This window comes from Spermophilus citellus (assembly GCF_964194105.1).
Source record: "Spermophilus citellus genome assembly, chromosome: 4".
NCBI classification, from domain to species: Eukaryota; Metazoa; Chordata; class Mammalia; order Rodentia; family Sciuridae; genus Spermophilus; species Spermophilus citellus.
Window position 1 is genome coordinate 107983937 of NC_138185.1, and position 27935 is coordinate 108011871.

A 27935-nucleotide genomic window follows, 5' to 3' on the forward strand; every position below is an offset into this window, starting at 1 on the left:
TTAAAAAGGGCTGGGGATGTGGGTCAGTACCCCTGGGTTCAATCCTTTGTATATTAAAAAAAAAAAAAAAAGTAGGGCCTGAGCCTGGGCCTCTGAGTCCCAGCCTGGTACCCATTCCACTGGGTCAGACAATATCATGTAGACAACACCCTTTTCCTGGTGTCAGCATCTTCCTGGGCCCCAGCTCCCCCATCTGTAAAATGGGGACTTTAGCAGAGGCCCTAAATAAGCCTAGGATTACTTTTCTGAGGCAGAGAAATTGGTGACACTCCCATAAGTGGGATGAGTCCCTCACAAAGAGTCTGGCCTCCTGGTGGGTCAACTTCACTTTTTCAAGAAGGAAACTAGGCCAGAAAACTGATGGGGTTACAGGGCCACGGAGACCCAACTCTAGCCTGAAATGTCCAGGAGGGCTCCTTCCTGCTGAGACCTGAGGCCCTTGCCACAGCATCCAGACACGTCACAAAGGAAAGGCTTTTGACCAAGGCATTTATTTTTCCCAAAGTACACCCCCAGTTTACAGAGTCCCACATTTAAATTAGAAATCCTCGCATCTTCCATTCCCAAGGTAGGGAGAGATGGTATCAGGAGGACCAGAACATGTGAAGCTCTACTCTACTGCAGGCCAGGGGCTGGCCAGAGACGAGCCAGGAGGTGTCTGCACTGGCTTCAGAATAGCACCGTGATGAGGAAGCAGTCCCTTCATTCCCTGGGCTCCAGTCAGTGAGAAGAGGTGTCCCACTTTAACTGTGAGGCTGTTACCCAAGGTCCAGAGGCCTTAGCCTCCTGCCTGCAGCTTGCACCTGGGAAGACCCTCCAAAACCACCAGCTTCTCCAGTGTGGCAAGGGGGCGTCTCTCTCTCCAGGGTTCTGTCCCATCCCAGGCTCTGGGTGAGGGACACGGATGGGATGGGGGTGAGGTATTTCAGAAGTTGTGGGCACAGAGGGCGCAGCAGGGAGCAGGACAGGAGTAGCAGGCCACAGCACAGTGAGCTGTTTCCCAGCAGGAGGAAGACATCCTGCAGGAGAGACTCAGCCTCCCACACAGGGCCCTCAGCATCCAACACAGTGCTGATCCCTGTGGTTGCTCAACGAACATTAATTTACAGGGTAAATAAAAGGAACAAAACCTCCAAAGACGGAAAAAGCAGAGGAATAAAATCTGACCCCCAGGGAGCCCTCTACAGACCCCCAGAGAACCAGTGTGACCAATGCCAGCTTCCTACCAGAAGGCTGGCAGAGGAGAGGGCACAGCCCAGGGGCGGCACAGGGAAGACCAGGTGGGTGGGGGAATGACACGTGGTCCAGCACGTGCTGCTGCAGGCCTCTGCACACCTGTGTGTGTGGCCAGGAGTATGCCAAGTCTCAGTGGGGGTGGGAAAAGGCCAAGGCCAGGGCCAGAGCAAAAGGAGGCAGGAGAGAGTTTCAAGACTCAAGAAGATATGATTACACACAGGATGGGAAAAGGGCTAAGAAATGGTAACTAGTGTATCAGAGCCATGGGGAAACAAGATGGGTGACTGTATAGTGTGTCTTTGGAGAAATAAGGCATGAGGTTAGTCTGAATATTGTGTCCTTTGGAGAAAAATGGAAGCCGGATGGCCCATGTGGCTTTGGAGGGATTAAGGACGTGGGGTGGTCTGTGTATTGTGTCCATTAGAAAAAGCAGCAGGAAGATTTGGTGTTGTGTTGCTGGAGTTCTAAGGCAGCAGGATGTCCATGAGAGAAATAAGGCTGCAGGGTAGTCTGTGTACCGCATCCTTTGGAACAGGCAAACCTGTCAGAGCAGGACTCATCTGTTGGGGGAAGACTCACACGGAGGCCCCAATGCAGCCAGAGGGTGGGAGCCCCCAGGCAGGGCAGCAGCTCCTGATCAGGCTATTTCTTGTCCATCATCTGTATTTCATGAGGGAAGAAAAAAAAGGGGGGGGGACATTAAGGCTGACAGCCTTCTGTGCTAGAGGCCCAGACATGGACACAGGAGTTGGGTAGTAGGCATGACGAGGAAGGGCCCTGAGGGAGACCACCTCTCAATCCCCACCAGCCCACTCACCCGGCACAGCTCCCTCCCGAGGGCCCCCCTGCCCTGCCCTCCAAGGCCTGGCTCGATTCCCCCTCCTCCAGCAGGAAGCCCCTCCCCAATTTCCCCATCCCACATGGATGCTCCTAAGAACACAGCTGAGAGGAACCTCCTCCACTCTGGCTTCTGACCTCTCTGTGGAGTGACAACTACCACTTGGCCTCTGTCCACATCTTGGCCTGAGCAGAGTGTTTTGAAGAAAACCTCAGGGGCATGTGTCACCCTGCCCCTCTCTCTCTGTGTGTCCCCAGGGAAAGTAGTTCTCCCATCCGGGCACTGTTCTGTGCTTATCCAGTTTGGCCAGACACCTGGGGAGGGCAGGCAGGCTGCCTCCCTGCGAGGCGGGATCAGGAAGCCCACTGCTTCACCCACAGGGCCACATTCCCTGCAGCTGTCTTCAGGCACCAGGCGGGCACCCTCATCCCCATCTGCTCAAGTCTTCTATGCTCATTTGGTTCTAAACAACAAGGAGGGAGACAACTTATTCCCTACATTCCCTAAGATAAACATATTATTTTAACCTCAATGGTTAACAACAATTGATAATGACTAACCAAGTGCTATACACCAGGAATGTGAATGCCTGGCTGGGAACTTTATTTCTAGTCTCACCTGAGTTACAGATGACATGACTATGTCCTGCCCAATGGGATGCAAGCAGAAGCAAAGGGAGCTATTTCTAGCGACGCCCTAGAAAGACACACTTCCTTCCCTCCTTTTCCCCTCTTGCCTTTGGAGGGGGTATGGAGCTGGAGTGGCCTGTGGACCTAGGGATGGAAGCTTCAAGCTGAAGAGGACAGAATCCTGGAAAGTGGAAACTGGCCCAGCCCATCAGCTGCTTTATGATTAATTATGCTCAGACTATTACGAGAGAGAAAGAAATACCTGGCCTGGATGAGCCTCTGTCACATGGTTCCTATCAGAGCAGCTAGGACTTGGGTTACTCAGCCCTCTGCCATCTCACCAGGGGAAGGTTGCTTTCTGGGGAAGCCTCAGGTCACTAGTAAAGGGTGATCACCACCCACCCTCCTTTATGCAGATGCATGAATGCACAGACAGGCAGGCTCAGCACCATAGATCTTTACCTTCTTTGCTCTCAGAGTGTTTCAGAGGTCGTAGGGCTGCAAAAAAAAAAAAAAAAAAAAAAGAGGAGGAGGCTACGTTGAGGGAGAGACCATGGAAAATGGGGGAGGGGGAGAAGCAGGAGAAATGAGAGAGGGAAAGACTGGAGGAAGGGGCAGGAGGAAGAGGTGGGCAGGATGGGGACACCATCACTGCACCAGGGAGGAGCCCTAGGGAGCCATCTTAACCCTCAGTCCATAAGTCCTAGTTCTACTCTGTGTCTTATCCCTCCCCTTTCTGTCAGTTTTCTGTATCTATAGACTGGGGACAAACACCTTGCTCTGCTGGAGAAGTGGAACTGCACTGAGCTCACTGTACAGACAGTGCGGTGAGGAGCAAAAGGAGGCTGGTGTATTTGCAGATGTCCCCAGGGGAGCCTGGGATCATATGCAACGGAGGCTGCCCAACTCTCCGCCCCACCTGTTTTCCCCACTCCCTCCCTCTGCCAATGACATCTGCCTCTGAGCATGAAAAATGAGGCCTGCTCCCAGGGCTGTCTCCACGCCTGCCACATGGGCACCAACACGTGGAGAATTAATTGGCATAATTTATAGCAGTCCCCAGGTGTCAATCTTCTGCCCTTCCTCGTGTGGGGGTGGGCAGGGAAGTGGTGTCAACTGGAACCATTCCAAACAGCTCAGCGAGAACCTGCCACCCTTAGCCCGGGTGCTCCTGGAAGTGAGGCCTCCAGTGGCTGTGGGGCACCAGGGCCTCAGCACCCGCCCCAAGCAGGTCTCCAGGTCTTCCAGCTCCGTGTCCTTTGAAAAGCATTTTCCTATGAAGTCACTAGAGAAAGCTTCAAAAGAGCACTGGTGCCATCAGGGAAGGACCAGGTTGATATTTTATAGATGGGGAACTAAAGCCTGGAGGAGCAAAGCACCTCACCCAAAGCTACACAGCTCTTTGCCTAATGGCAATAGGACTCCACTGTATTAAGCACTTACTAGGCACCAGGTATGTACTACATTTTCTTCCATATGTGTTATCCCATTTAAACCAACCCAGAAAACCTAAAGACCTGTTGCTATGTCCATTTTACACAAGAGGAAACTGAGGCCAGAGAGGCACAGTGGCTTGCTGAAGGCTACTGTTTGGAGGACACAGCCCAGTCTGCCCTGTCTCCTGAGGCCATGCTCCCACCCTTTAGAAGCCCCCAAAATGCACAGTGCAGGGTTCATCAGGTGACATCAACTCTGGCATCTGGGCCAATGCAGGCAGGAGAAAGGGAGCAGTTTGAGGGAGGGGTTCAGGAGAGCTAGCTCTGAGCAAAGAGTCGACTCTGGGATGGGAGACCTCAGTCCAGGGATGCACTTCACTCAAACCTCAAAGCAAATCTGGCCCCTTCAGCTCCCCAAGTTTGCTCTCCTTCCCTTGTGTTCCCCCAAGCAAGAGGACCAGCTCCAAGCTCAGACTCACCTGTCTTGGATCCTTCCCCATCCCCATCCTGGTCCTCAGCTCCTGGAAGACAAGAACTCAGAGTAAACAAAATACTTTCTCAGCCCCGCTTTCATTCCTGCACTGTCCCACCTGGGACATCACCTACAATCCAAACGCCAGGCACAGGGTTGGGGCTTGAGATTAGAGCAGAGCTGATCCTGGGACAGTGTGAACAAGCTCCCAGCCTGCAGCCCACGACTCACCTAGCCAAGGCCCATTCACTGACTCCTCCGCCAGTCCATCCACCCCACACACTTACCTGCCCACTCACTCACCAACCCAGTCAACCGCCACCCTCCAACATGAGCACCCAGCTCTGTCTACCCACCAGGCCTCCACTAGCCCACCCAGACATCCGTAGCACAGGCACCCACCTACCTGCACCTGGCCCATTTCTTCCCCATTCTCCTGACACCTAGGCTCATGCCTCTGTCTGTTTGCCCATGTACCACCCACCAATGGCCACTCGCCCAGCTACCAATCCCCAAAGTCAACTCGTATTGACCCTCAGCCCACAAAGCAGCAGCTTAAGGTTTTGCACACCAAGGCAGACACATGCTTACCCCATGATGTATAATCATGAGTTGGATTGATGTTGTCCCTTCTTACCTTCTGCCAAGTAACAACACAACAAGACTAGCACCTTGATATTGGACTTCCCGTCCTCCAGAATCATGAGCTGATACACTTCTGCTCTTTACCTTACCTGGTCCCTGATACTGTTATAAGAGTACAAAATGGATCAAGACAGCAACATATCCCCAGACCCGCATGTGTGTACACACACGCACCCCCTCACTCACCTGCATTCTCCTCCTCACAGCTCTGTTTGATCTTTCTCCAGCACACAAAGGCCAGGGCCACCAGCAGTGCAACAAGACAGACAGAGAGCCCCACAGTCACCCACAGGGCCTCAGGGGGGAATGTCATGGGCTGTCCTGAGAGGGAAGAGGGGAGAAGGAAACTGTTATTCCTGGCCCCACACCCCTGAGGACAGCACCCCCTAACTCCAAGGTGCAAACAGCAGCTCTCACCCTCCCTACCCCCAACACCATGAATGAAGCTCACTTCAGTTCCCGCTACCTCTTCTCCAATCACCTGCCAAACCCTGACAGGGCTACAGCTGTCGAAGACAGGCCTCCACCTGGAAATCTACAGTTGAGTAATGTTTAAGAGCCTTCTAAGGGTCCCTACTGATTTTAGAATAATGCTTCAATTTTCTCCGGATGATTCAGGGATCTCTATGATCTGGCTGCTGCTTACCCTCTCCCAGCCTCTCCTTCTAGTTTCACTGCAGGAACTTTGACTCCAGCCAAACTGGTGTCCTAACCACCTTCTGCAGAGACACCTGGCTCCTTCCAGCCTCCACACCATTGCCAGTTTCCCTTTCCAAAGAGTGCTCCCAAACTCTCCACCTAGCTTGAGTCATGCCCCAGGGAGGCCTCCTGACCACTCCGGCCCCACCTGGCAATATCTCCATCCTATGAATCAGGAGTCAGTACTACAGCCTGTGGGCCAAATCTGGCTTGTGGCCTGTTTTACTACAGCCCCTGAGCTGCTACTACTACTCATTCTTACATTTGTAAAGTGTTACAAAAAAAAAAAAAAAAAGGAAGGAGAAGGAAGAACAGAAGGAAAAAGAAGCAGAGGCAGAGAGCGTATGTGACCCATAAAGCATTTACTACTCTCTGGTCCTTTTCAGAAAATGTATTCTTAGTTCTGTGCCAGATGAGGGCCCTGGAGAGAGGGTTGAGTTTCCTCAAGGATTCATGCAGGTCTGAGGGAGCCCTGCCAGGGGAACAGTCACGTGAAACACTGAGGCACCCACCTCCTGTTAGATATCTTGTGTCAAAAGAGAAGGAGTTGCATACCCCAAGCCAGGTTAGGATCAGAAGCTGTTCTGAGCACAGTTTTCCATGAGCCTATCACCCTCACCATCCCCCAGCTAGGTCCCTTTATGGGTCCTGGGCAGAGTCTTGGGGAAAAAAAATCTAACAAAAACAGTGCTCCCTTCCTCACTCTCTGCAGACACATGGCCATGGCATCAGCAGCACGGGGCCAGCAGCTTCTTCAGAGCTACCAGCAGTTTAGCCAGCAGGGTCCTTAACAGTTCAGCTGCAGAGGCACCCGGACAGATGCACCATAAGCAGTAAAAAAGCTCATGGAAGTTCCCACTGCATCTGCTTGCAGCAGATGTTACTTTCAGAGGGCGTGGCTGGCAAAACTGCTGCTCTGGACATTGTAAGCCAAGGAGCTCAACACCCAGGTCAGCAGGAGCTGACATGGCTAGCCAGGAGGGCCAGTCCAAGGAGCACACATTAAAAACAAACAAACAAACAAACAAAAAACTCTGGTTGGGTACAGTGGCACACCCCAGTAATCCCAGTGACTCAGGAGGCTGAGGCAGGAGGATATCAAGTTTAAGGCCAGGCTCAGCAACTTAGCCTGACCCTGACTCAAAATAAAAAATTTAAAAAGGCTGGGGATGTAGCTCAATGGTAGAATACCCTTGGGTTTAATCCCTAGGACTGCCCCCCCAAAAGGAAAATATATCTGGAAATCCCAGGATGGGGCTTCAGCAGCAAAGGAGGGGACAGAGCTACAGAAATCCTCAAAGGGAGTATCTCTTTCTACATTCACCTATAAGCTAATGGTGGTCCCTGGAACACAGATCAGACTCGCCCTCATTCACCTAGTAAAGGACAGAGCCAGCTGGGGCCCAGACTCTCCTCTTCAGGCCCCATGTCCAGATCCTGGTCCAGAAAGTCCTCTCCGTGGAGAGGCTTGGCATGGCACACTCAACATCGCTAACCCCCATCAGGTGTGGGAGAGACCAGCTGGAGGACTGAGAGTCTGAATCCCAGAATGTTTTACAAAGCACAAAGCTGCCCGAACAAAATGCAGGCCAAGGGCTCCAAAGTAGGCCAGACCTGCTCTAACAAAACCAGGAGGTTGGCTGGCAGGGCGGAGGGAAAATTAGGCTGGGAGGCCAAAGCTGGATTCGGATCCTGGTTCGTCAGCTTGCTGCAGAGTGCGAGAGCCAAGATTCACAGACCCCCTGCCGACAAGTTTAGAGGGGTCATGAACCTTCTGAATTATATGCAAACTATCACAATTATCATTTACTCAATTTTTAAAGAGGTGCCTGACTTCCAAAAGATTCAGAGCCACAGTGCTGGTCTGTGGTCCTGGAGAAGTACCCTCTTCTCTCTGGATCTCGGCTTCCTCATTTGTGGAACATATTTGGCAACACTAGCCTAAATGAACCCCTTTAAATCTTAGCTACTAAAGTGTAAAATACAGAATTTTCTCTCCAGTGGAGTAAATGCTCTTCCTGCAATCACATTTATAACTCAAAAGCCCTTTCTGCACACAGCAGCACCCAGCATGCAAATGATCTCAAATTCCTCCCTCCTCCCCAATGAGAGCTTCATGTTCTCTGTCCACCTCACTCTATCTTACATTTTTTGGTCTTTATTGTGAACACACTGTTTTCCCCTTCCAGATCATATGCTGTTCTCTGAAAGGTCAAGATAGCTCAGAACATCCTAGGACACAGACAGTGACTTTCTCACGAGTCACCTGCTGGGGCCTCCAAGGAGAGGATGGTCTCAGGCTTAGGGAGGGGCTGGGCAGTGGAAAGTTAGGCTGGCAGAAAGGAAATGCCTAAGGGAAACAGAAGAATAAGCCTGCCCCCCTAGAAGACTAGCAGGGTGGGCATTGGCTCTGGATTCCTCAGAAGCAAAGGACACATGGCCGGGTGCAGCAGCTCTGCAATCCCAGAAGCTGGGAAGGATGAGGCAGGAGGATTGTGAGTTCAAAGCCTCAGCAACTTAGCAAGGCCCTGAAATACTCAGCAAAATCCTGTCTCTAAATAAAAATATTAAAAAGGGCTGGGGATGTGGCTAAGTGGTTAAGCACCTCTGGGTTCAATCCCCTATGCCAAAAAAAAAAAAAAAAAGTGAAGGCCACGGAAGGCCTAGCACATTCCAGGGAGAGAAGCAAGACAGGAATAAGTTAGTGAGCCCTGAGGTTTATGCAAACACAGGAGACCAGTGGAGATAAGAAGCTGGGTGGGCTGGGAAGGTCAAGCAGAAGTCATGAAAAGAAAAAAAGAGAAGCAGATACACAGGACCTGCTGTCCTGACCTCAGGGATGTGGGAGGTCCCTGGGAAAGCTCAGATGGCCCAGATTGTGGAACTGAGAAGTCAGACTTAAGTAAACAGGCTATGAAAGGACTGGACGGAGACTTCTCAGGACCAATCACAGATGGTGATTGCCTCCCTTGGCCTGAAGGTGGATCTGAGCCCTCTTTGCACCTCCAGATGCAAGGGGTATGCACCTGGGCTAACTGGGACCTGAAAAACAGATTAAGGGATCACCCAACAGGCAGTTTGGGTCTAGTGGGCATCTTGACCACATGGGGGCAGCAGAGACAGCCCTGGCCAATCCAACCGGTGCCTTTAGGGAGCTCCACCAGAGGAGGCCCCACTGTCTCCCAGAGCTTTAGAATCAAATGGTGCCCATGGACTCAGCAATGCCTTCACATCACCCAGAAAAGTTCCTATAGGAAAGCATCCTCACCAAGTCCCTGGGTGTGCCTTGTGGCTGCCCCAAAATTCCTACCCACTCCTCCAGATTCCAGGCAGGCACTTTTCCTGTATGTAAGAAGCATAAGCACCATCTCAAGTATGCTTAAGAGAGAAAATATTATAAATGATTCTTATCAGCTCATTAAAGCAAGTCTCTTAAGGACTTCTTGTTTGGGAGATTTTGAGACACCCAAAATCGGAGTGATTTTTAAAAAAATTTTCTGACCATCTTGAGATTCTACTTAAAAAAGAGGCAGTTGCTCCCTCTGTCCTTCCCCAACTGATCTTGCCCCCTCACCTGTGATGGTGACAGAGCCATGTGCGTCCTGCTGCAGCACAGGGTTGCGCACCAGGCAGCTGTAGGTGCCATCAGCGCCCAGCACCACCCTCAGCACGCTGCGCACGTCGAACAAACCCTGTTCGTTGGCCATCTGCGACGTGGTCACGTTGCCAGTCAAGGGTGTACTCTGCCCATCCTGCCAGATCACCTCAGCCTCAGGGTAGCCCCGGTGACTGAAGCAAGTGATGGTCACCATGTCCCCAGGCCGCAGGTCCTTGCTGGGCTCCAGGGTCATGCTGGGTTTTGAATAGGGGGCTGGAGAGTGGCAGAGAGCAGTGAGTCAAGGACACAATAAGGGTAGGGGGATGCAGAGCAGGGTACGTGTGGCTGTGAGCACACGGGTCAGCAGTGGGGCTAGGGTCCTGGGATCAGTGGTGGGGCAGTGGGTCAAAAGATGGCACCCCACTCCTGGTGCTCACCTGCCACCTGCAGGCTGACAGCAGCGCTGCCGAAGTCCCGAATGCTCACGAAGCAGGTGAAGCTGCCTTCATCAGCCACACGCACGCCCTGCAGCCTCAGGGACGCGTTGCCCTGTGCCAGCAGGTCTGGGAAGAGCATGGTACGGTTGGCATAGGCACTGCCCTGGTCCCGGCCCTCAGCAAAGCTATGCACCAGCTGTTTGGTGTCCGTCAGCTGCCAGATGAGGTTGAGCTGTGCCAGGCTGAAGCCAGGCTCAGGTGAGAAGGAGCAGTGCAGGGTGGCATCAGTGCCCACCAGGGCCACCACCGGGTCTTCAGGGACCTGGACCTCCACAGCTCCTGAGGATAAGACCGGAGGGGTAGGCAGTGAGGACGGGCAGGGACTCTATACCCCCCACAGCCTCCTCCACCATCAAACCCCAGTCCCTGTTCCATCTTCCTATTTTCTCTTTAGACCCCAAAACAGGATTTTCAGATATGGAGTCCCCCTAGTCTGAGAGGAAACAACAGGTTGGCCTTGGACTGACAAGATCCATCCCAGGGGTCCAGGACTGGGGCTGAGTGATTCTCAGGGGTTCCAGCCAGCAATCTCCCCTCCTGGGAAGGACTGCTCCCCTTCCTATACCAAGGTTCTCTGCTGACCAGATGCATCTCTATCCTACCCTGAAGTTTGAAAAGCCTTGGAGTCAAGAAAGCCTACAAACACTGATACCATGCCACCACCTGGGGTCCCCTCAGCTTTCTCCTCATCATTGTCAGACATCTCGTTGTTCTGGGAGATCGTAATAGAAGACAGATTTAGATCCTCCCAGCCCCTGTAGAAAGAACCAGAAGCCCCCTCCCTCAGAGAAATATTTAAACAAAAAAACCTGTGGGGCTGCTGTGAGATGTGATGGTGACAGAGCTATGTGTGTCCTGCTGCAGCACGGGGCTGCACACCAGGCAGCTGTAGGTGCCATCAGCATCCAGCGCCACCCTCAGCATGCTGTGCACATCGAATAAGCCCTGCTCATTGGCCATCTGCGACATGGTCACATTGCCAGTCAAGGATGTATCCTGCCCATCCTGCCAGAACACCTTGACCTTGGGATAGCCCCAGTGGCTGGAGCAAGTGATGGTCACCATGGATCCAGGCCACAGGTCCTTGCTGGGCTCCAGGGTCATGCTGGGTTTTTAACAGGGGGCTGGAGAATGGCAGAGAGCAGGGAGTCAAGGACACAATAAGGGTAGGGGGATGCAGAGCAGGGCAAGGGCATGTGTGGCTGTGAGCACAAGGGTCAGCAGTGGGGCTAGGGTCCTGGGATCAGTGGTGGGGCAGAGGATGGCAACCCACTCCTGCAGGCTGACAACAGCGCTGCCAAAGTCCTGGATGCCCACTAAGCAGGTGAAACTGCCCTCGTCAGCCACACACACACCCTGCAGCCTCAGGTAAGCGTTGCCCTGTGCCAGCAGGTCTGGGAAGAGCACTGCCCTGGTCCCGGCCCTCAGCAAAGCTATGCACCAGCTGTTTGGTGTTCATCAGTTGCCAGATTAGGTTGAGCTGTGCCAGGCTAAAGCCTGGCTCAGGCGAGAAGGAGCAGTGCAGGGTGGCATCAGTGCCCACCAGGGCCACCACCGGGTCTTCAGGAACCTGGATTGCCATGGCTTCTGGGGGAAGGGTTATGGGGTGGAGGTGAGGAGGGGACTCCCCGATCCTCCTTCTCTCCTCAGCTATCCCTAGGCTCTGTCCACCCTGCCTTTTAGGTCTGAGACCCAAAGTAAGTTCATTGCCTTTGTTCTTTATTCGGTCAAAAAGAATATGATGAGCACCTACTATGTGCCAAGCATGAGTTAGGAAAGCAACAGAGAATGAGACCAAGGTTACATTCTGCAGAGCATATATCTTAATAGGAGAGAGGGACAAAGTAGCATACAAATGCTCACAGGCCTGTGATTAGGGTATGAAAGAAAGAAAGAAGCAGAGGATGGATTAGAAAGCAAGGTGGTAGCCAGGCACAGTGATGCATACCTTTAATCCCAGTGACTAGGGAGGCTGAAGCAGAAGGATCACAAGTTCAAGACCAGCCTCAGCAATTTATTTGTCTCAAAATAAAATAACAATGTAACTCAGTGATAAAGTACCCCTAGGTTTTACCCCTAGAATGGAAAGAAAGTAGCTTTTTACAAAATCTGGAGGGTACTGTTTTAAGTGTTTGTATGCAGTATTGTGGATTGAAACCAGGGACAGGGGTGCTCTACCATGAGCTCCATTCCCAGCCCTATTCCTATTTTATTTTGATACAGAGTTTTGCTAAGTTGCCCAGGCTGGCCTTGAACTCAGGATCTTCCTGCCTCAGCCCGTGAAGTCACTGGGTTACAGGCATGCACCACTGGCAGGTACTTTACATCTGCTGGGCTAGTTGCATTTTCTCTAAGCACATTCTACTTTTACAAACTGGGAAGTGGAACCTAACATGGCATTCACCAAGATGCTAATAGCGATTTTCTCTGGATAAGAGGATGACAAGTGCTTTTTCTTTTCTTCTCTTCCTAAATAAATATCATTAGCTTTTATGCAAGAAAAAAAGAATAGCCATGCCTTTAAATATGGTGGTGGTAAATCACAAGCTCTTGAAAGAGTCCATATTCAGCTGAGATAGAAAGCCGATGTAAGAGTGTCCCAGGTAGAACAGCAGGTGGGAAGGCTCTGAGGCAGGACCCAGAATTAAACCATCCAGAAGGTACCCTGATGGGAGAGGGCCTGTCTGAACCATATGCAGAGAATTTTGAGAGACCAGAGAAGGAAATTAGGGGCTTTTGTTTGTTTGCTTGATTCTTGTTTTTTTATCTGTAATGGGAAGTCATGGGGTTGGGGGTGTTAATCAGGCATAATGCTTAAAATTCACTCTGGCTCCACTGCAGAGGGAGACTAGATGGTAGAAGGGCAGGAGGGAAAGCAGTTAGGGGTGACATCAGTGGTCCTTATAAGAAGTGGTGGTGACTTGGCTTTGGAGAGTAGAAATAGATGGAGAAAAGTGGCCAGATTCAAAGTTGATTCAGGAGGGAGAATAATGAGTGTGCTGATGGGTTGGGGTGAGGGGAAGACAGGAGCCTGAATCCTGGAAGCATAGGTCAACTCCAGCACTAGAGCAGGCCCCAGGACATGTCCAGTTCTCCCAGACAGGGGCAGGATCCCCTCTCCCATTCCTGCCACTGTCCCTTGGAGTTCTCCTGCAGTCTCCCAACCCAGGCACCTCTGCCTCCGCTGTAGCTCTCCTCCACTGCTCTGGAAGACTGGGCAGGGTCTGCTGCCTTTCTCCGGGAAGCTAGCACTGCCGTTCCTTAGGTAACAATTACATTAGGCAAGGGCTCTGGGTAGGCACACTCAAGATATGTGAAGCTCGGTCTTGAAATGAAGCTAACTGAATATAGCACCCATGGACGGTTTAGGAAAACAGCATTTTATGGTTAATACTTTTACTGTAAATTACACACATAATCTTTGCAGTGTGTGAAGATCTCAAAAGGTCTTAAGTTAGCTCCGGATCTCTTACTGAAACCCATGAGAATTTGAGCAAGTTCTCATCCCCTTCCAGCAGGACCAGAGTATCCCTTCTAAGGGACATGTGGAGCAGCCCCTGGGGAGTCACTCATACAAAGCCCTGTCTTGAGAAATCAGACCCGCCACAGTAGAGACATGCATTACCTCCTTATGACCACTAGATGGCGCCAGACACACGACTCTTTCCCCTCGGAGGCAGACATTTCTTTACCATGTACCAAGAACTGTGTGGGTATACATCATTCCTTCAATATGGTTACTGATTACCTACTATGTGTTAGACGCTCATCCTGACCTTGGAGATATACCCTGCTCTTTGAGCAGAGTAGCAGCTCCCAATAACCAAGTACAGTATGTCAGGTGGAAGTGAACACTTGGAAGAATGCAGTGAGGTAGGGGATGGGGAGGGACAAAGGGTGGCATGCTATTTTATACAAGGTAGCCAGAGAAACCTTGCAGAGATGTCATCTGAACAAACACTTGAATGAAATAAGGGATGGAGTCATGCTGGTGTCTAGGGGAGAAAGTTCCAAGCAGAGGAAATGGTACGTGCAAAGGTACCTGAGGAGGGAACACGCGGTGTGTTCAGGAAACTGCACTATCACTACATTAGTGCACAGTGCTCACATACCCATTCTACAGACAAGATAGTGGATGCTAAGAAAGGTAAAGAAGGTTGCCTCCTGGATCCCAAGAGGTGGAAATGAGTGTGGCCCTGCCAGACCAGCTTAACAGGAGCCCAGGTGGGAGTGAGTACTCTCACACACACTACCATGATGGCTGACCCTCCCCTCACCTGTGAGGCAGAAGCACAGTACCCCCAGGGCTGTGCCCACATGTACACCCATGCCAGGGCTGACCAGTCTGTGCAGCATCTTCCCGTGAGGCAGTCGACAGCTGGGCTCTCCGTGGTGGAAGACTGCCCTGGCCCTGCCTGTGGAGAATAGGAAAAGGAAATGAGGTCTTTGTCTGCAAAGGTCCTACCCAGGCCCTTTCTTCTCAGCTCCCCAGAACTGGCTTGGAAGAATACTGCAACTGCCCCCACCTGCAAGACTCCTGGCTGTGGGAGCCTGGTGAGGTGCTGCAGGAGGAAGTCAGTGGGAAGGCTGGACCAGGACAGGTGGGCAGGGGCAGCTGGCATCCACTCTCAGTCCTATAATGTGAGCATCCAAATGTGAGAAGGTGGCCAGGCAGCAAGGAACGCAAGGCCAGCCTGCTGTGGGTCAAGGCTGTGCACAGATCACCTTGACTCTAGACAAGAACTGCTGGGGACAGTAGGAACTCAGACTGCAGCCAGACTCGGGGATCAGCCCTTGGTGTACACTCTGCCCTGAAGGCAGCTGGGAGCCACTGAAGGTTCCCGAAGAGTGGGAATGGCATGGTCAGAGCTGAGCTTCCTAAAGTTTAACCTGACAGGTACTGCAGAATAATCAAGGGGACCTGGACCAAAATGACAAAGCAGGTCTGGGTAAAAGTGACAGCAGTCGAGAATGTGGGGAGCAAGAAAGGAAGTAGCAAGGCTGTCCTTGGTTGGCTGTGAGCCCCAATGACTGGGAGGGCATTCACTGAGGCAAAGAGCGTGGAAGGGTTCAGTGATGGGCATGTGAAGCAAGTGGGAGTTTACAGAAACTCCCAGTGGGGAGGTCTAGGAGGTAGCCGAGTATGTGAGTGTCGGGCTTCAGACGCTTATTTGCTAGTTAAGCACATGTGTACTGAGTCACCAAGACCCATCAGAAATGAAAGAGGCCAGGTATGGGGGTGACATCTAAGGCTGAAGTCAGGACTGATAGAGAAGTGGATCTATGGCCACAAATCAGGCCTAGGCCAGGGGACCCTAGACTTCCTGGGTACAGCCCTGCTTCCAGTCTGATCTCCCCCAAGGTGCCCAATTCAGGCAGGCTGCACATGCCTCTTCCCTGTGTCCCACAGGCTTGATTGCTTAACCCACGTAAACAGTGTCCACCTATGCCAGCCGACCCCGATCAGCAAGAATACGAATGGTCCCCATCTCCTAATGACCCTGGCAGACAGGCTGCATGACTTGGTTGTATTTGTGCAGGAGAAAAAAAAAATTCCAGCCCAGATAAATTAATTTGTTAATGTCATGTCAATTGCCAGTTAACACAGCCGAGGCCAGGCCTGCTACCTCTCTGCCTGTCCACGCAACAAACTTCACCTAGAGCCAAAGCATCGGTTCCAGTCACAGATGCCCAGGCTCAACCCTTCCAATCCCTGCCAAATTTCCCCCATCCCCAGCAGCTGCGCTGAGGGAGGCCCTCAGCTAAGCCGGGTGCATCCTGGCCAGCCCCAGCCACCCACAGTGGGGAAGCCCTGAGCAGCCACTTCCTTTCCAGACACTTCCGGTCCAAAATCTGGTGGCCTCAAAGCCTTGCTGCCTGCTGAGTCAGCAGCCTCCCGTGCTCCATTCATAAAGGCACCCTTGGCAGGCACCACTTCCTGCCCTACAAGGGCCATTGCAGCCCACAGGACAACCTCAGCAGCTGCCTCCACAGTGCCTACCCACACTCTGCAGGAAGCACCAGCACTAAGGACGAAGGAGCTCCCAGATTCCTTCCTCTCTTTCACCCCCAGACAGAACCAAGGCCTATCTGTTCTTCCTGGGCTGCCTCCCCCACTGCCCCACTGCTGCGGGTGCCTGCCACCTCCACTTTTTCCCCCTCCAAACTCATTCTCTCAGCTGCATCCAAAACAGGAATCTGTTCACATTCTTCCCCTGCTCAAGAACCTCCCGTGGTTCCCTATTCACTACAGAAGGAAACCCACATTCCTCTGCCTGCTTCTCAAGACCCTTCTTATGACAAGCTAGTCCGTACCTGTAGTCCATACTGGTCAAGGTGATTGCTGACCTAGGGTCACCAGGGCATGTCTGCTGACTCTGTGCATTTGGGGAGCACAGGAAGCACCTATCTTGATCAGGACTCCCCAAAGGGCCAAGTTGTCCTTTCCTCCAGAGGAAGGAGGAGGGGCTTTCATGGGTGGGCACTTGGCCTGCTTCCTTGGGTTCCTTTCCTAGACTATGGACCCAGGAAGCCCACCCTTGTGGGCCTGATAGCCAGAATCAAAGAGAACTGAGAATTCCACAGCACAAAGAGAGCCCAGCAGAAGTAGTTGCCACAGGGACACTCCCAAGAGAGGACCCAAGATGCATCCCCATGAACCCAAAACAAACGGGGCTGAGACTAGGCTCTGGGTCAAAATGCCCTGAACCTGGGATGCCCCATAAGAACTGCTTAACCCCTCCATGACCACCAGCATCACTCAATCTCCCAAGCCCCAACTCCTTCCAATCCCTGCAGGGGCTCCTTGGGCAAATTTCTCACAAAAATGATGAGAAGGATCAGAGAGACACAGAGCTCTGAAAATATCTTAACTCCTAGATCCAGCTATATCTGAAGCAAGCTACATGCCTAGACGGCCAAATACTTGAGCCAATCTTTGTTTTTTTCTTTAAGGCCATTTGAGTCAAGTTTCTATTATCTGCAAGTGAAGAAGTCCTTCAACATAGATTCATTCATGTACTCAGAAATTCATTTAACTACTCACTGAGTGCCTGGAGGGGTGGGGAGACAGTAGGGTCAGAGGCGACCAAGTTCGTCTATTCTCAAGGAGCAGACTACAACAGGGAAGATGGATATGCACATAAATTGGTTCAGTTCAGTACAGGATACATTTTAAGATATAGTGAGGGCCCCTGATAGCCCCAAGACTCCTGAAGAACAATGAGTAGCTCCCCAGGTAAGGCTGGAGAAAGACAAAGTCACCCCTTCTCTGACCTCAAGGGACCAGTCCTAGCTCTGTCACCCACTCAACCAGACTTCCTTGAAATAGCAGAAAGTAAGTCTAAAGTTTGGTCTCCAGTTCCTGCTCTGATATTTTGCTACTCAATCTTTTTTTTTTTTTTTTTTTGGTACTAGAATTGAACCCATGTGTGCTTAACCACTAAGCCACAACCCCAGCCCCCTTTTTTTTTTTTTTACAAGTTGCTGAGGCTGGCTTTGAACTCAAAATCCTCCTGCCTCAGCTTCCTGAGCCACTGGGATTACAGGCAAGAGCCACCCACCATGCTCAGCCTTGCTCTTCAGTCTTAATGAGGTGCCTTCCCCTGTCTGAGCTCCATGTTCCCATTCTAAAAGAAAATATTTGCTAGAAGCTGATAGCACTTCATCAGTATTTTAAGCCTTTATGTACTATATCCTTAAACTTCAGGCTATTAGCGGCCATCATCACATTAAAATGTACATAGTGACTGGCAGAAACCAGTAGCAGTTCCCTTCTAGCCATTTTCCCCTTCTGTAGAATTTTTACTTAGGCACAGGGCCACTCAGACTACAGATCACAGCCTCCCTTGCAGGCGGATGTGGCCACATGACCATCTTCTGGCTAACAGGATCTGAGAGAAGCAGATATGTACAACTTCTGGTCATGCCCTTGAAGAGGAGGAACTTATCTTCTTCTTTCTCCTCCCGCTTCCCACTGGCTGGCACACAGACAGGGGCTTCCAGGGCCACACTGCCAAAGACAACACTCTGGGCACTGCAGAACAGCAAGACAGAAGGATCCTGCAGGGCTGCGGCATCAGTCCTGGATATTCCCAGACGGTCACATGGGTGAGAAATAAGCATCTGTTCTAGCATAAGTCACTGTTATTTTGGGTCTTTCTTACAGCACCTGAACTAACTAATTTAGGGAGCCATCCCTCCCTTACTTTCCCCCTTCTCTTCTCCCCCTCTCTCCAGGCTATGAAAATTGCCATGCTCAGAGCCACAAAAGGAAACCACATCTAAAATAAGTATCTCAAAATATGAACTGGAGACTGTCTCATCACAGTCACTTAGCCCAGCTCAGGGGATATTTCAAGGGTGAAGGGACCTGGGTATTGTTTGAAAAGGAGAAGAGTCAAGAATGGTTGGAAGTCAAGAACAAGTGAGACAGGCACAGCAGCTCACACCTGTAATCCCAGAGGCAGGATGATGAGTTCAAAGCCAGCCTCAGCAACTTAGCGAGACCCTATCTCTAAAATAAAATATAAAAAGGGCTGGGAATGTGGCTCAGTGGTTGAGTATCCCTGAGTTCAATCCTCAGTACCAAAAAATAAAAATTAAAAAAGAAAAAAAGAACAAATGGTCCCAGGTACACAGAATAGAATGGGGAAACCTGGAGATGAAGCATGTTTAGGGGAAGAACCATTCCTACTGAACTCAAGCTAATGAGCTTCCACTCCAAAATATCTCATGGACTCCTGGACACACAGCAAGGGCTCAGAAAGACAGAGACAGAAAACAGAGGACCCCTCTCTGCCCACCCCTACCACCTGTTCACCCTCTTTAGTGACAAGTGCCAACTACCTCCTAGCATAGTCCACTTGCTTTCAGGCAGCTCTCTTCAGTGGAAAGCACTTCCTTATTCTGAGCCAATGTGTGTCTTCTAATATAGTCTACGATGGTCCAACTGACCTCATTCAATCCCATGAACCACACATTCAATCCCTTGGACCACAAGGAACAAGCATGCCTCCTTCCTTATAGACCTAAACCATTTGATCTTGACAAAGTTACCACCGGGGAGCCATGTCACATGGGTCACCAAACTAACAGGCTATAAAATCCGTGGCCTACGATCACAAGTCATTTGCAGGACTGGGGATGTAGCTCAGTGATAGACAGCTTGCCTAGTATACACAAGGCCCTAGGTTCAATCCCAAGTACCACAAAAGCAAAAAACAAAGTGGAAGTCATCTGCACTCATTGCTGCTGTCTCACCTCTCTGCTGTCCTCCTCTGATGGAATTGGGGAGGGAGTGGAGCCTTGTAGAATGTTCCATTTGTTATTATTATAATTACCCAGATAAACCAAGTCCATCCCTTCATACCATGATCTCTTTATTTAATGTAGTAAGATACCTGTAACATGAAGTTTACAATTTTAACCTTGTTTAAGGAAACAATTCAGTGGCAGTAAGCACACTGACAGTGTGTGTAGCCATGCCTTGAGCTTTTGAAGTATTGTTTTCGATAGTTCCTGGTGCACAGAAGATGCTTAATAGTTTTTGGTGAATAAATTTTAAAAAAGAATATCATATAGAAACGTTGTTCTCTCCTCCATGCTGTGGTCATATGTCATCAAGGTCCTCAGGGAAAGGACAGGAATAGGAAAGGCCCAAAGCACTACCTGCCCCCAGATTAATGGCCATCCACAATTCATCATTGAGACAGAGGAAGTTTCCTCCTGTGCTGCCACCCAGTGCCCTCTATCCATCTCATCCCCAAGGCTGTCAGGAGGGGTTTCACTATTTCTGGCTGGGGACCAATCAAATGGTGTAGAACAAGGAAAAAGGCCCATTTGCAAAACCATAGTAAAGCCCTGCCAGCTCCTCCTGACGGGCTCTTCCTCAAGGGCTTATTTGATAACTGGTTCTAGAACTTTGCCAGGAATCAAGCACAGATCACTAATTTCCTGTTCCTGCAATCTGTTTTCTTCCCTCTAAAACTAGTTATTTGTCCATTTCAAGCCTTCCAGCATTCATTTATTCATTCATGCTACGTACTATTATTATATCATTTTACAGATGAGGAAATTCAGGGATGGAGAGATTTAATAAGTTGCTCAAGGGTACAAAGCTGCTAAGTGGCATAAATATTTAAAATGCCAAATTTTCATAATAATAATAGGGGAAAGGGTTTGGGAAACAAAGAACTGTGATGAGATCTTTGACACAGGTTTAGGTTTATACAAGGTAGTCTGGGCACACAGGGTAAAGCAACTCAATGGAGTTGGGAGGCTTAGTAACAACTGCACAGAGAGGGGGACACTCAGCTGCCTGGCAGAGGGTGGAGGGGAACAGTCACAGAGGCATGAACTAGTGGACATGACATCACATTCTAGGAAGACAGGGCTCTGGGAGAGGCTGTCAAAGATGAGGCAAGGGAAGTACTCAGGGGTCAGTTAAGGATTCTGGAAGGATTGATTGATTCTGTACATGGTGAAAAGCAGGAATAGTGAGAAACAGTGACCACTCCTCCGCCCCCTCTCCCACTTTCTACTGACTGTCCTGAAATATCCCTGACAGCTTATCACAGATATTATCTCCAAGTTCACTCAGCACTGGGACAGGTAATCCCAAGGGCTAGATTACAAATCCAGTTAAAATAGACTCTCACCTCCCCACCTGGCCTGCATCCCATTCCTTCTGAATATCTGCTCCTTACTTCCTCGACAAAGAAGCAAAACAGCTGCCAGGCAGATCATCCGTGTCTCTAGCAGCTAGTCTTTAACAATTAATTATTTTCCTCTGTATTCTTCATCGTAGTATGCCCCTTTCCTTCCAGACTAGCTCCTTCGGATAATAGGGGTCCACCTTCCTGCAAGGAACCCAGTTCCTAGGATGCTGGGGGGAAGGTAAAGGGAGCCTGCAACCAGCAGCAAGCGTGGGCATGTGACCAGATCTGACTCAGTGGAGAACCCCTGCCCCACCCCCTCTCGATGATTGGTTCAGGAATGGGCTGTGAGCCAAGCTGCACCCAATCGAGACTTCCCCAGAGCTTTTCTGCAAGAGCCAAAAGAGTCTCAAGTAAAGGCTCTTTGTTGCTGATTGCTGGGAAAGATATGGTCTGGGGCTGTTAGTAACCATTCAGTACCAAACATCTAAAGAACAGATCCAAACAAATAAGTAGAGGCAGAGATGAAAACTAGAGAGACACAGAACCCTAATATCATGATTTAAGCTCTGATACCTGAAGCAGGCTACACAAATATTTAACAAATACTTGTACCAATATTTTCTTTTTTTAAAGGCCATTTGAGCTAGGAGTCCTTGAATATATTTGGATATATCTTGTTTCTCTCCACCTCTGCTTCTGTTCCTGGTTATTCCAAGTCACCATCATTTCTTCCTGGATGGACTACAAAGCCTCTTCACTGTCTCCCCCACCTATATGACCTATGCTTTACACAGCAGCCAGAGTAACTGCTATAAAATCATAAACTGCATCAAGTAACCACCTTTGACAGTTAATCCCTGGGCTGCTCATTTTATTTGGGCTAAGATCTCAGCCTCTACAGAGCCTAGTCTGGCTTGGCCCTGCCCACCTCCCAGTACTCACTTCTCCCTACCTGCCCCTTGCGTGGACAGGGATCTGCTTCCTGCTCCTACATCCTAAGACCCTCTTTCCAACCTCACAGGGTTTCTGCCAACATGCATCCTTCATCCTGGTTGACATGGCTAATACCTCTTTACCTTGAAGATGCCCTTGGCAGGAAAGCCAAGGCAGAGGTCTGCCACTCAAAGGAGGTCCCTGTTATCCACTGCATTCCGTTTGTGGTCCCCATGTCATACTGGTACCTCCCCGAGTAGGAACCGTGTCTGCTCTATTTAGCTATCACGTCCTTAATTCTACCTTGGTGCATTGCTCACTGAAGGAGTACATGTGTGTTCAGATGGAGAGCGGATGGATGGACAGATGTTTGTATGTAGGAAAAGGATCCAGAAACCTGACCATGAACCCAACCTCAGAATGTGGGAGTGAGAGTGAGCCTACATTTCCTTTCTACTTTGGCAGTAAACATGTAATTCTTTTGCAATTAACAAGAAAAAAATAAAAAGGAAAACACAACATCGACGATTTATATGGATTTCAGACCAGGTGCCACCACCACTTGCTCCATTCCCTAGGACAAATCCCTGGCCTCTCTGGGTCCTCATCCCCTCAACCATCAAAGAAGAGCTCAAGCCACCATCCCTTGCTATGATCATAATCACAAGCTGGGCTGGTGACATCACAAGAAATGAGCTCTACTGATTAAGAAGATGACTTTGGAGTCCGAGAGCCAGGTTCAAATTCACAATGCCACCTCCAAAGTCAGGTGGCTTAAGGGAAATATGCTGATCCTCATTTTGCTCACTTGTAAAATGGGAATAATAAACCCTATCCTCAGGGGATAATTATAGGACTCAACTGAGTAAAAGGATCTAAACAGACCTAATAAACACTAGGGGCTCCAAAAATGGGTGGAGGCCCTGGGGAAAAGGAAGTGGGGTCTCCAGAGTTGCCTGGGAAGCGCCTCTGTTGCCCTTCCCTTTTCCTGACAATCTGAATCAGTGTGGGCCTTTTTTGTCCAAGGCTGTCCACTGGGCACCACGCCCCAGTCCCATGATCCCACCCAAGAGAGCAATCCAGTCTTCCTCTCCAAGTGATTTCTGTGTGAGTCAGGACTGCCGCTTGTAATCAGGGCTGCCAGGCAAAGTAGCCCAAGGTCTCCCTGGCATCCTCCACCTGCTTCCCCCATGCCTGGAGGAAGCACAAGGAAGAGAAGGGAACAGAACAAGCATTGGACAGAGTGAGTGGCCTCCCCCAAACACACTGTCCTCACTAAAACATCTTTTCCACACTGAGGTCAAGGCTCAGAACCTGGAGGGGGCAAAACCATAGGCCTCAGCAGGCTTGAGCACATGGGGAGACTCATGTACAGCAGAGAGTCTGCCTCCATCACTCCCTTCTGACCAGGGGGCTGCCCCAAAATGTGTTTTCATCTTCTAGGGACCAACAGCCACTTGACAAGGCAGTGTGATGCCATCTTTTTTTTTTTTTTTTTTTTTCTTGGTACTGGGGATTGAATCAGAGAAACTTAACCACTGAGCCACATCCCCAGCCCTTTTATATACTTTATTTTTTAAAATTTTTTTGTAGTTGTAGATGGACAGAATGCCTTTATTTATTTATTTATTTATTTATTTTTAATGTGGTGCTTAGGATCGAACCCAGTACCTCACGCATGCTAGGCAAGCACTCTACCACTGAGCCACAGCCACAGCCCCTATACTTTATATTTAGAGTTGCTGAGGGCCTCACTAAGTTGCTGAGGCTGGCTTTGAATGCACAATTCTCCTGCTTTAGCCTCCTGAGCCACTAGGATTATGGGCATGCCCCCGGTGCGATGTCATCTTGAAGAGAGATCTGTGCAGTGGCTGAGAAGCTGACCTGTATGTGCACAGGGATGCACACACCCCTGAAAGCACAGAGCCCTGAAAGAAGTCAAAGCCACACTGAGCACCAAAGGAGGTCCAGCCAGAAGAAAGGATGGCCACAAGGGGAATAACAAGAGGGGACAAGAAGGGATGAGAGAACAGGAGACCACACCAGAGAGCAGATCCCAGGTCAAATGCCAGCAGGCCTCAGCATGTACACCTACACCTGCATCTGTAGAGCCCTGCCAGGTGTCCATCTAAACAGGCCTCCAAGTCCCACCCCTGTCAGAAGCCTTTCCAGACTCTACACAAGGAAGGGCACATTTTCCCCAGGTACATTCTGCTCAATGCCTCCCTGCCTCCAAATTCTTACAGATTCTACCCAGAAAGAGACTCAGTCTGTCAGAACGACTCTGCTGACATCTCTCCACTTAAGCTGCAAACCCCTCTGGCTCTCCCAGGACAGGTCTTACCCATAAGCACCTGTTCCAGCATTTCCCCTGGGAAGGACAGATATCCAAAGACATTAAGGGTGTGGAGAGAGCATTTATTCTCTGGATCACAAACAGAATGAGAGGGAGGGTGGGGTCAGCGTGGTGGTAGCATAAGTCAGAAGCAGATGGTGTAGGAGGGACTCCCGGCCCACTATGACAAACACCAGGCCTCTGGGACAGCGAGAACTAGCAGCAATGGCCCTGACTATACTGTGAGGAACACTAGTCTCTGGGTCTCCAGGTTGGGGCGTCCTTCTCCCTAGCTCCCCAGATGAGTCTTCTCCACCCTAGGGGACCCTTACTTAACCTGTTTGCTAGGCTCCAAAATGAGTATAAAACCTGGCAGCTGCCTTCAGAGTGTCAGAAAGAGCCAGTTTTTAGGCAGACAATAGATCACTTCCACCATTTGCCAACTGTGTGTCTTTGGGCACGTGACTTGCCCTCCCTGGGCCTGGGGTTTCCTTATTTGTGCAATGGTGCTAAGGATCCCCAATCTCACAGGTCTGCTATGATAATCACATCAGATAACATCTATTAAACACCCAGTATAGATCTGTCCCCAAAATGTGAAAACCCAATGCTCCAATCCAGCACACTACAGGGTGGCTGAACCAGGGTGGCAGGCAAGGGTTACATTAACAGTATCTGGGACCCTTCCCCAGAGTGTGATCCATTCTGACCCCATCTGACCCCATCACACTCCCAGGACCTGGCTATACCCTTCTCTTTAGCTGGTGGACTTCCCTGACCCTACTGCCCAGGGACATGGGAAAAGGACAGCAATGAAAAGTCCTATCCCGGGCTGGGGATGTGGCTCAAGTGGTAGCGCGCTCGCCTGGCATGCGTGCGGCCTGGGTTCGATCCTCAGCACCACATACCAACAAAGATGTTGTGTCCGCCGAGAACTAAAAAATAAACAGTAAAAATTCTCTCTCTCTCTCTCTCTCTCTCTCTCTCCCTCTATCACTCGATCTTTAAAAAAAAAAAAAAGTCCTATCCACTCAGAGGATAATGGGCAGTGATGTCATCCTTCCCTTCTTACTTCTCCCCTGACCCTGTGACTCAGAACCACAGCTCAGCAGCCCCCATGCAGTTATAATCTCAGAGGTTGCTTGGATTTGGTCATTTTTCTGCAGATGGCCCAAGCCCTGTATGTCCAACGAAGAATCATCTGGCAACAGGCATTTGTACAATACTTCCTAGCAGTCTCTTCCAGTGTATGGAATATAACTCATGGCTCTAGGACCACACTGCATCTCTGACCCCAAATAGTACTGCCCACTTCAGTATCAAATCCAAATCCTACTCCAAATAATAAAGATTTCCTACTGCAGAGAAGGCCAGTGTTTAAGGAAGGGGGATTCCCACAGGAAGGTTCAGAGCCAGCCTCACTAGGATCATGACACAGACTCCCTAAAGGAGTACTCTGAAAGAACACCACTTCTATAACTCCCCTTAAAAGCATTAAAGCACCCAACCCAGCTGTCAGGCATCTGAGCATCTCGGACATTCAGTCAACCTGTCCCATCAGATGGGGGGGACACAGCTAAAGGACAAGGACAAGAGGAAAACTGGGTCAAAATCCCAACACCTCTTCTCACACTGATGCTGCATTAGCTCAGGATTCTCCTCTCACAAGCTCAATGGTCTGATCTCTCAGAGCACAGGAGTCTATAGTGTATTAGAAAGCTCCCTGCAGGGGTGCAGAAGACCCCACTGATGCCATGAGTGCATAGAACTTTGGAGATCAGTCATGGGACAAATGATGCAGCTGACGCCACTTTCTGCACCAGCAAAAGCTTTCTCCCTTAAGAATCTCCTTGCCATATGATGTCTTAGAGCCAAAACTGATGTTCACAGGGCTGATCCAAAAATCACGTGGAAATTTTTCATTAACATCAGGACACTCTTTAAGCTGACTGTGGCACAGCCAACATGGGGGGTGGGGGATTCCACGGCCCACAGTTAACTAAGGATTAGTGCTTAAGCTGGGAAACTCCAGCAATCAAGGAAATGCATACATCCACAATACTCCCATTCCCAAGCAAACTGGAAACCTGAGCCACCACTTCCTACCCAGCAGCCCCAGGGCCCTCCATCTCTGCCTGCTGCTCAGATCCGCCCAACCCATCCCACAGGTTTAGAATTCAATTTCAAGTACAGACTTCCATTTCCCTGGCTTTCAGAAATGTCCCATCAATTTGCAGGCCCCCAAGCTACAAGGAAACTGCTGCCCAGCATCAGATTTCCTAGGGATTTCTGGGAGGCCCAAGGGAATTAGAGAGGAGGCTCAACTAAATAAAGAGCTCTCTTACAGTTCAAACAGCTTCCTTACTTTCAAATATAGAAAGTAACTACTACACTCATGCTCATAAGAAAAGGACTTGGGGCCTTAATTCAATGAAGAGATCAGGCTCATTTACAGATTATCCACAATCACTTTAAAGAGGATAAATAGGTTTTCTCAATTAAATCAAACACCCCACCAAGTACACACAGAAATCTTTGCTTTACTATTTGCTTAATGTTTTCCCTCAATGATAGATCCCATGTCTGAGTCATCCATCACACATTTCTCATTAGGCAGGTTTGGCTTAGAAATAAATCCCCTTTTCTGCCAGTTCACTGCCTTAGGCTCCCCAAATCGGCCAACTGGTGAGTAATCCTTAGCAATGGAGGGCCCCTGGGGCACTGAGATTCAACCCCCTCTGCTCTAGTGTGTCCACCCTGGACCCCTACCTTCCCTCCACTGTCTTCCCCAACTCCTCTCCATCCTACCTCACCCCAATCTCTCTAGGACTTTCCAAGCCCAAACTGCCCCATACCGTTCCCGCATCACCACCTAATATTCTTGGTCCTCTTAAGCTGCCCCTACCAGCCCTTCCCCGAATCTGTTCTCATTTCTACTGCAGCCAGTGGAAGTCCCTCAATGATCCACTCCTTCATTCTTCAGGGTCAAACACGGTGGACCCTCCTAACACCCGCGCTCCCCCTCCTCAGAGCTGGCAGGCAGAGTGTTTGCCTCGGCAGGGCCCCAGAGATTGCTTCCCTCCCAGCCCCGGACAGCCGCTTCGTTAAGCTTCCAAAACCGCCAACAATGACAAGATCTGCCCCCATCCCAGCTCCACACCCAGGGCTTCAGTCATCACAGTCACCCACGCAGCCTCCCACAGCGGCTCTACGCGGGCGGGACAGTGCCCCAGCCGGCTCTCGGCCCCAGGGAAGGGAAAGCCAGGTTAGGGGTGCGGTGCGTCCTGGAGCCCGCAGCTGACTCCGAGCGCCAGGGCCCGATCGGCGGCCCGGCTTCAGCGCGCTCACAAGTGCGGAGCAGGAGGGGCCCAGGAGCGCTGGGGTGCGGGGCGCTGCGGGGGAGGGGGCGCCGGCCGCGCTCGGGCCACCCTGCCACAGGCCGCGCGGCCCTGGCCCCGCCGCAGACAAAGGCCGCCCCACCCCGCTCCGCGCCGCGCCGCTCCGTGCCGCGCCACGCAAGCACTCACCGCGCTGCGCCGACTCCCGGGACTCGGGGACGCGGCGGAGCGCAGCCGAGTCGCCGCAGCCGCCGCGAGGCCCGGCCCGAAGGAGGGCCGGGGGCGGCGGAGAGTCCGAGGGGCGGGGCGGGCTGGAGGAAGCCGCGGGCCCAGAAAGGCGGCCCGGGTGAGCCCCAGAGGCCGGATTGGCCCTGCAGCAGCAGTTTGGGGCAAAAGCTGGAGCGAGCCCGCCCGCTGGGCAGGGCCGCGGGCCTGGACCCCGCCCCAGACCCCAGTCGCGACCCTGGAGGGAAAGACTCTGGGAAGGTGGCGCTGGTCTACGGTCTACTCACTGCCCTTCCCCCACCCGTATCTCACGCTTCAAAAGCCAAAGTTTCTTTTCCGTGAGAGAGGACAGGTGACTGGCCGTTGACCACTCCCACCCTCCGGGCTGCTGGCCGC

General features: G+C 50.8%; 1 protein-coding gene across 6 annotated transcripts; it reads right to left on the reverse strand.

The window, feature by feature from the left end:
• Positions 1-473: 473 nt before the first annotated feature.
• On the reverse strand, positions 474-27935 carry CD276 (CD276 molecule). Of its 6 annotated transcripts, none has more exons than XM_081289067.1 (10): positions 27852-27935; positions 14577-14684; positions 14328-14465; positions 9991-10329; positions 9530-9826; positions 5443-5577; positions 4619-4660; positions 3166-3201; positions 2389-2537; positions 474-1896 (listed from the first exon to the last, which is right to left on the reverse strand). In XM_081289067.1, the coding sequence occupies exons 3-9, from the start codon at positions 14404-14406 to the stop codon at positions 2428-2430; spliced, it is 1038 nt and encodes a 345-aa protein (XP_081145193.1). In that variant the 5' UTR covers positions 14407-14465; positions 14577-14684; positions 27852-27935; the 3' UTR covers positions 474-1896; positions 2389-2427. The 6 variants fall into 6 exon arrangements, with proteins under 6 accessions (XP_081145193.1, XP_081145192.1, XP_081145191.1 ...); XM_081289066.1 differs by lacking the exon at positions 27852-27935 and adding an exon at positions 27504-27845; XM_081289065.1 differs by lacking the exons at positions 14577-14684; positions 27852-27935 and adding an exon at positions 27504-27845.

Excerpts from the sequence above, each read along its gene's own strand:
- CD276 (XM_081289063.1), bottom strand. The coding sequence starts at position 11,154 with ATGACCCTGGAGCCCAGCAAGGACCTGTGGCCTGGATCCATGGTGACC. Across the intron at positions 5,578-9,529 it reads TGGCTCTGTCACCATCACAG|GACAGCCCATGACATTCCCC; the intron begins GTGAGGGGGCAA and ends CTTCCCTCTCAG. Across the intron at positions 4,661-5,442 it reads CTGTGAGGAGGAGAATGCAG|GAGCTGAGGACCAGGATGGG; the intron begins GTGAGTGAGGGG and ends CTTGTCTTCCAG.